Below are 8,409 nucleotides of genomic sequence, written 5' to 3' on the forward strand. Positions count from 1 at the left end.
GAGTCTTGGAATTCCAGGCTGTGGGGTCTGCGGCTGCTCGCCTTTGCTCAGCAGGTCCCAGCAGAGCACTGCAGGCCTAGGACACAGCACACCTTGAGGCCCTTGCCAAGGGGGCCCCTCCAGCGCAGTCCTGGGCTGTCCTGATGGGCTGCAGATGCTCCCACCTGGGCTCCTCCTGCCCACTCAGCTCTCCGTCAAAGCACCCCCAGGATATCCTGGCTCAGCCTCACTCCCAAACCACAGGCTCTACCCGAATGCTGGCTCTGGGCCCCCATCTGTGGGAAGCTCCTAGGGAACATCCAGGCCCTGCTCCCCAACTGTAGAGAGCCCCCAGCCCCCAGCTGTAAGGAGACCCAAGGGCACGTTCTGTGCTTCCCCAGCTGCTGGGAGCTCCCCGGAGTGTCCTGGCTATCCTGTCAGCTGCAGGGAACTCTTGGCCCATGGGTAACATTTGTAGGGTGAGAATGGGCCTGACGCCGCCTGTGGTAGGAGCCTGGTAGTCTGCCCCCGGCTAGGGTGTCACTCTCCGAACACACGGGCGAATGTGGGAGCAGACTGGTCCAAGTGCTCCTCGGTGCAACAGGGGAGCACTCGGTGGAGTGGGAGGGTGCGGGCGGCGGCTGCTGGCCGGTGCACCTGGTTAGGGGAGAGGGCCCGAATGGCCCTGAGCGCTCAAGGGTAAGTTGGGCTCCGGCTTGGGGTGTGCTGAGCTCCAGCGGCCCGGGGGCCCCCACGAGAATATGGAGCTAACGAGTCCCACAGGACAGAAGTGACTGATGACTCTTTCCTACCAGTGAAGAGACCTACTGCTACGGGGAGGGGGTCTGCTCCGCTGTTGGGCCTGGTCCAAACCAGCCCCCCAGCCTAGGATTCCTGGCTGTCTGGGGCCTCGGGCTCACTGCTCGGGGTGCTGTGCATGAAGCGGAGGGCCCCACTGGGTGGCCACACCGGTCCCTGGCCTCCAGGCCTCAGCGACCCCGTGAGAGTCAGCTCTGCACCCCAGCCTAGGGGTTTGGAATATCAAAATTGTGAAAGATGTTTTTTTAAAAAAAAATTTCAGCCAGCAAGTAGCTTTTTAGAGAAAATAAGTCAGTCCTCTGGCTCTCAGATGGACACGACTTCTGGGAGTAAAGAGGCCGCTGTCCCTGGGCTCCTGTGGCGGGTCCTGCCCACGGGCTGGGAGCGTGTCAAGGGCTCGGGCAGGGCAGTCTGCAGAGCCTCTGGGCCCCTGCGAATGCATGAGAACGGAGTTGGCGCCGTGCCGGAGACGCTGGGAGCCGCAGGCATGTGCGTGCTCAGGGACAGCGTTTAACAAGCTTGGAGACACCTCCGCTCGTGAGGCTGGAATGGAGGCAAAACCAGGAACGTGACAATTACTTATAATACCGCAAAGTGTGGCTCGAAGGGCTGCTTGGTGGCTGGGCTTGAGGTCAGCACTGCGACCCCATCTAGACACACGCTTTCCTCTGGGCGCATTTTCACAATAACTCACAACCTCACTCCAGGTTTACGGACACTAGAAACGGTAGAAGCTCAAGCTCAGGAGAGGTTAAGGTCACCCAGACACATCACAGCAAACGCAAGAGGGCTGGGCGAGGGGCGGGCGAGCTCAGCCTTGCAGCTCCAGGGACCATGGCATCGTGTCCTGGCTGTGCTGGGTGAAGGCCCCGGGGGCAAAGTGGTCTCTGGCCGGGCGGCAAGGGGGGGGGTGCTTAGTGAAACACGATTCGTGGGAGCCTCACTGAGACTCCCAGGAGCAGAGGAGCCCAGAGCCCCTCCTTGGACCTTCTCCAGCATCTGGAGTGCCCTCTGGTGCTCAGATACCCGTGGGGACAGGAGCAGGGCAAGCGCCCTCCTCCCGCACCAGGATGCTTCAGTGGCCACTTTCAGGGGCAAAATCCTGATTTTCTAAAATGAGAGATAAGACTGACAGTGCTTTACTCAGTACTAATAAATTTTTAAAATGTTAAACACAAGTCTGTGTCTACACTTGCGTGCATGTACACATACACAAGACCTGTCTATAGACACACACGTCAAGCACCCATATTCCAGGACCAAAGAGCAGGATTATGAAAAGTCTCCTCAACCCCCACCCCATCCGCCAACTTGGCCATGGTTAAAGCTTATGTGTGACCCTTCAAGAACAGCAGACCTGGATGACAGGAGGCTCCCAGTGTGTTAGGAGAAAAAGCCAGTCCCCTAAGGGCTCACCTGCCCCGAACCTGCCTGGGGTCGAGGCCCGCAGAGTCCCTGGGTCTAAGTCTCCTTATCTGGGACTCAGGGACGTGACACGACCCCGCACCCGCCTGTCTCCAGGTCTGCACTGAGTGACCAGAGGCAAGGACACAGGAGAAATGCCCCTACATGCCAGTGGGCTACAGACACACAACAGAGGGGTACTGTCAGGCCCCCAGGTTGTCAGAGGTGACGGGGCCTGAGGCCTGACGCCGGCCCTGCTGCAGCCAGCCCTCTCTGTCTTCCCCTGGGACACACGTGTTCCTGGAAGCCCTCCATCCCCGTGCCCCCCCCCCCGGTTTCTACCGCCACCAGCTCCGAGTCACGTCTGGTCCCACGCGCCCCTCCCTCCACGCCCCTGGGCAGACCGCCGGGGGGGATAAAGAGCCGTCATCACGCACGGACACAAGGGGCAGCAGGAGGGCTGGGGTGGGTGCCCGGGAGCCTGGCAGGTCACGGAAGCAGGTGGAAAGCACCTGCAGAAGTCTGGGGCGTGGGACTCCCTGCCCCAGAAGGGCCACGCTTGACTCAGGCTCTAGGGAGAGACCAAGGGCATCTGCTGTTGCTCTCTTCCTTTTAACCAAAACTCAAACATCTGGACAGGAACTCAGAGAAAACGATCATCCGTTTCTGGGTACTTACACTGCACACAGGCCACCCCACAGGGCTGCTGGGCTGGAGTCTGTCCCTGCATCCGACCTTCACGGTAATCCTCTCTGTGGGTTTAACGTGGAAAGGGGAGCACATGGCAGCGCTCTCCCACAGACAACTCACTTCCAGTGTGAACAGGAAGCCAGACTGCCTTTCGGGAAGTGAGTCGTCCTCGGCACTCGTCCCTGGGAGTTCAGAGATGGGGAAGCACCGGGGCTGGAGGCGGGATGCACTCATGCCTGGGGGTTCCAACAGAGGCACCCCCCAACCCTGGCAATAGAAACCACTCTATGACTCCCCACAGCGAACCGCCAGGTGACCCCACAGCAAACCACCAGGTGACCCCACAGCGAACCGCCAGGTGACCCCATACGACACGACTTAGCTTTTCTATCTTGATAAGTTATTTCCCGTCTGAAGAGGTGGTTAAGCTCCTCACTAAATCGGGTGGTTAAATGACAGGCGGACTGGCCGTTGATCCGCAGACAGTGGTGGCCCATCCCCAGCAGCAAGCCTAACAGGTGCACGCAGGCGTCCTCCCGGGCTTATCCTGACTCGGAATGCCGGTGGGTTCCTGAGTGCCCTTGGGTGTCTGCCATGGCTGGGCTCGTTTACTAACTGATTTAGGGAGTCCGACTTTCTTTGCTTGGACAGGCCAGATCCCCCCCCCCGCCGTGGAAACCTCAGCCTACTGTATTATTTAAAGGAGAAAAGCTCGCAGAGCACTGCTTGCAAAAAAAACAAAACGTCTCTGTAGGACGGAACCTGGAGCTTAGGAGTCATAGACTCTGTGCCCTGGACCACGGGCCACTGACCTGAGCAGTAACCACAGCTCTGGGACGCACACAGGAAACACACCAGTTATCCTGAAGAGCCAGGACACAGGCCTCTGCAACATCGCAACAAGGTGTGCACAAAGTATCCTCCCCTTCCTGGGGGGCTAGAGCGTTCCACCCACCCTTTCCTTTTCTGAATATCTTCCAGAAACTGCCCGCCAACATCTAAAACCACAATCCCCCCTGTCAGGAGCTGCTCCAAACCCCCAGTTTACAGCCCTGTGTCCCCCGCCCCGAGGGGTACCCGGGAGTTAAGGCTCTGCTGGGACGTCCTTCCGTCCTTTCTGCGTGTTTACTCATCGACTAGCGAGCCTCTACAGCGCACCCCACTCGGACAAAAAGCACCAGGTCGTGGCAGGACAGACCCGGCCCCTGTCCCTCCACACTGCTGAGGGAGGGGGCTGCAAGTGTGACAGGGACACAGAGGCGGCCCTCCAGGGACCTCCAGGGAGGAGGGGGTTTCCTCCTGCAGGTGCCGTCACCCACGGCCTGACTGAGCAGAGAGGCCAGGACAGCAGGCAAAGTCAGGAAGACACAGATACAGCGGGACCTTGGAAGCCACCTGGAGTCAGGGCTCATTCCCACGGTCACCCTCTGAGGATTCAGAACAGTGGGTGGAAGAAGGCCTGTGGACCACAGGAGTGATGGGGTAGGGTCTGGTGGGGGGCACCATTCAGGAGCCCCGAGGAAGTGGCTGTGCTCCTAACCCCCTCACAGCTGGGTACAGCAGCTGGCAGGTGATGAGTTCAAGTCTGCAAGCAAAAGAACACAGAGGGGGGGATTGCCGGCAGACCCCAGGGGCGGGCAGATGATGGTGTCTGTCTCCAGACACACACAGACACAGGGGACAAGGCCCAGGAGCTGACCGGTACAACCTTGCTTCTTCATGTCACTAGAAGGGATGCCACCCTCCCCTCTCTCCCCTGTCCTCAGTCTAGTGCCTACCCTTTCCTCTCCCACGATGATAATCAAGCCCACCTAGAGGAGGCTTCAAGAAAAGCGTGCAACCCAGGACAACAATATCAAACTTCAAGAACTTTCCACTTCAATATTATTTCCAAAGACTAACTTCATGCATTAAAGAAGAATCTCAATGTCACCCCAAAATGTTTCGGTCACAGCTGGAAATACTCTCCACCAACTGCACAACTGTTAAAATCCTACACTTGTGCCTGCTTCCATTATGGTTTTGGAGTTAAAAGAAATGCCATGTCATGAGCAATCTTACAGAAATCAAATGTACAACCCAAGAGCAGGAATGTACACAGGGAGGCCCAGCCCTGCGGGGGAATTACCCCACCGGGTCAGGAATTACCCCACCGGGTCAGGAATTACCCTACCGGGTCAGGAATTACCCCACCGGGTCAGGAATGACCCCAGCAGGTCAGGAATTACCCCAGCGGGTCAGGAATGACCCCAGCAGGTCAGGAATGACCCCAGCAGGTCAGGAATTACCCCAGCGGGTCAGGAATTACCCCACCAGGTCAGGAATGACCCCAGCAGGTCAGGGAATGACCCCACCAGGTCCGGGTATGACCCCACCATGTCGCGGAACGGGTCCCCCCTAGAAGCCGGCGAGGACAGGGACGTGTGGGGCCCCGCCGCTTCCAGCAGGCGTCCATCTCTCAGCGGGACCAGAGGGCTCCGCGCATCGCACGCGCTGGAAGCGGACTCCGCTGCTCGCTCGCGGGAACCCGGGACGCACAAAACCGTCACGGCCGAGCCCCCAGGGCAGCGCCCCCGGCACTCGCCGCACAGCACAACTTGCAGGCGCAGAGGCGGAAATCCTGCCGCTCCCGCCGGCCGGCTCGCACCGCGGGCTCCGGCCCGCACTCAAAGGACCGACGAGGTCCCTACACGAAGCTCATCAAGTGACCAAGTCACATCCAGGACAGCCGCGCGGTTCCCTCCAGGGGCCTGCGCGCGGCCGGAGCGGACGCAGGGCCCGGGGACCGCGGGTGCGGCGACCCGGGGATCCGGGAAAAGGGGGTGTGGGGCCGGGCGCCAGGGCGCGGGCCCCGGATGGGGGTGAGGCCGCCCGCCGCGGGGCCGTGGGGGGTCTCAGGCCGCGGGGCCGGCGGGGCCGGGCCCGGCCCGGGGCGCGCACCCACCTGGGCCTTCTGCAGGGCACTGAGGCGCAGCTCGTGCACGAAGGGGTTCCGCCCGGGGGCGCCAGCCGCCGCACGTCGCCGGCCCCCACGCTGGAGGCGGCGCTGGAGCCGGGGGCGGCCCGGGGACCGCGCGCCCGCAGCCTCATGGCCGCCGCCCGCCGCAGGAGCCGGGCGCGGGTCGCGGGGCCGGTGCGGAGCCGGTGCGGAGCGGGCGCGGGGCGCGGGCCGAGGATGCGCGGCGGCCGGGGCGGGCGCGCAGGCGCAGGCGGGCGGGCGGTGTGACGCGAGGGGCGGGGGGCGCCGGCGGGGCGAGGCCTGGGCGGGCGGGGGCGGTGCGTTCCGAGAGCCCCGCCCCCGGGCCCGCGAGCCCGCCCCGCCCCGCCCGGCGCCTGCAGTCAGCTGCTTGGGGGCGCGCAGGGGAGGCCGGGGTCCCGGGATCCCGCGTCCCGAGCGGCGCCTGGGTCCGTGGCGGCGCTTCCCGTAGTGGCCGGACCGCGGGGACCCTCAGTCCGGGCCTGTCCCCTGCGCGGAGAGGCCCGGCAAGTCGCTCTCTCCAGCAGCGTAGGACATCTCCGCACCAGGCGCCCCCCTGCCCGAGCGCGGCGGCCGCGGCGAGCCAGGCTGCACCTGCGCGAGGCCAGCGCGCACTCTGTCGAGGCTCCGCTAGGGATGGACCCAGTCCCGGCTCCGGCTGCCTTTCCTCCTTGCCTGTCCTCGAAGGCCGCCTTAGGGGAAGCAGGTTCTCCCGGTGCGCCTCCCAGGTCCGGTCTGGGCCAGCGCTGGCTGCAGGCTGTCCCAGGAGGCCCTGAGCGCAGCCTCTTCCCCACGCAGCGACCGCTCATCTCAGGTCCACCGGGAATGGGGGGGGGGGGGTGCACAGACGCGTTTGTGACTGGACCCAGGGTTTTCAGTGAGTGTGAATCAAAGGATTCTTTCTCGTGGCCTCATTACTCTAGTTCACGGAATCACTCCCTTGCAGGAAGGGAGACATGTGGGGGTCTCTAATTTGTGGCATAGTATTACTAACTAGGGCAAAAGTGAAATAGTTCATCAAAATTTATCAATTTCAAACATTTACCACAAACTGCAGTGTAGTGAGAGCAGCTAAATTTCTGTGCCTGCCTCTCCCTGTGCCCCTGATGGGAAGGGGGTGGAGCCCCAGACAGGCAGCGGGCATGGGGGGCATGGGTGAGGAAGGACAACTTGGACACAACCCAGCAGCTGAAATCATGAGGAAGTAGTCGGAAGACTTCTTGCGTTGCTCTGGGGCCCCTGCTGCGGGACTGCCTGGTCCTGGGGTCCTAGGACCTCCATGCCTTGTGAGGGTCCCCAGCCGTGTCCCTGCCTGAGCCTCTGATAACCTGGCTGATCCCTTTGCCCGCTGATATGGTGAAGTGTCACCTTGCTGAGGGCGCTTCTGCGATTTGATGGACAGAGAAAAACTGGGGAACCAGAAGAGAGATCCGCGGGTTAGCAGTGGTCCAGGTCCTCTGACACAGCCTTGTCCATGCAGACAGGGAAAGAGCAAGGCTACATCCCAGCGCCCTTTCTAAGCCTCACACCGGACCAGGGCAGGTGACGTCTCCTCCGAGGCTCAGTTGTCAAATCCGTAAAGGCAACTAGCACGGTACCTACCTTCTCTGCTGTGTGTGATGACAAGATGGCCCTTGGGGACTGCAGTGGGTCTTACTTGCTGGTGGACTGTGGCGGGGACTGTCTCCATCGCCTGATGGCCATCAACACACGGCTGATTTCTGAGCATTCAGATGACAACTGCTCTGATCACAGACATAAAAGAACCTAGCTGGGAGTTGCTGGGACAGGATAAAGAGCTACTCAGAGTGAGAGCCAAGAAGGATGGCCAGCAAGGAGGGGTTCTCAAATCCTTCTCAACAAGCAGAGCCCTGGAGAAGCCCGAAAGGTTGACAAAGGCAGAAAGCAGCCAGGAGAGCCGGGGTGAGGAGTGCAGGGCCCAGAAGGGTGAGTCCAGGAAAGTTGGCTGGCTTGCACTGCTTTATACTTTCTTTTCTTCAGTTTCAATCCTGTGATGGAATTTTCTAGAAGTCATGGAGTGTTCTGGAAACTTGACTAGGAGAAGTTGGTATTGGGCAAGGGGTTGTGAGAAATTGTCTTTCTTTTTTGAAGAAACTACCGGCGGGGACCCTGAACGTCTAAGGCAAATCCCCGGCGGTTCTCTAGGAATCTTCTGGAATACAGACCCTGGCGCATGGAGCAGGTGGCCAGGCTCAGGCCCTAGCCCTGTCCCTGTGGCTCCTTCTTCTTGCTTTGCCTCTGTCTTAGGAAGATGGAGCATCCCGTTCTCCAGGGGGACTGACAACACAGAAGGGGTGCTGCTTGCTGGTGTGGGGCTGTGTATTTTGGTCTGTTTGTTGAGTTTTAGAGTTCTGTACAGATTCTCTGAGAAGATGAGTTCTCCGTTTTCTTCGGATACTTTTCATTCTGCCTTTCATGGTGTTTTTAATCCATTGATGCGTTTTTCTCCTCTGCACTGGGACCCTGTGTTCTCGACGCCACCCAGCAGCCTGCCTCCCCACAGTGGCTCCCTCAGGCAT

At 60.6% G+C, this 8,409-nt stretch overlaps 1 protein-coding gene across 1 annotated transcript in view; it reads right to left on the reverse strand.

Moving 5' to 3' along the window:
- The window catches only part of LPCAT1 (lysophosphatidylcholine acyltransferase 1), a 43,847-nt gene extending 37,771 nt beyond the window's left edge, over positions 1–6,076 (reverse strand). The window contains 2 exon segments of the mRNA XM_047729794.1: positions 5,837–5,886; positions 5,889–6,076. Coding sequence (XP_047585750.1) covers positions 5,837–5,886; positions 5,889–5,982 — 144 coding nt within the window. The 5' untranslated portion in view covers positions 5,983–6,076.
- Between the last annotated feature and the right edge of the window lie 2,333 nt (positions 6,077–8,409).

Source organism: Lutra lutra, chromosome 5, assembly GCF_902655055.1.
Source record: "Lutra lutra chromosome 5, mLutLut1.2, whole genome shotgun sequence".
NCBI classification, from domain to species: Eukaryota; Metazoa; Chordata; class Mammalia; order Carnivora; family Mustelidae; genus Lutra; species Lutra lutra.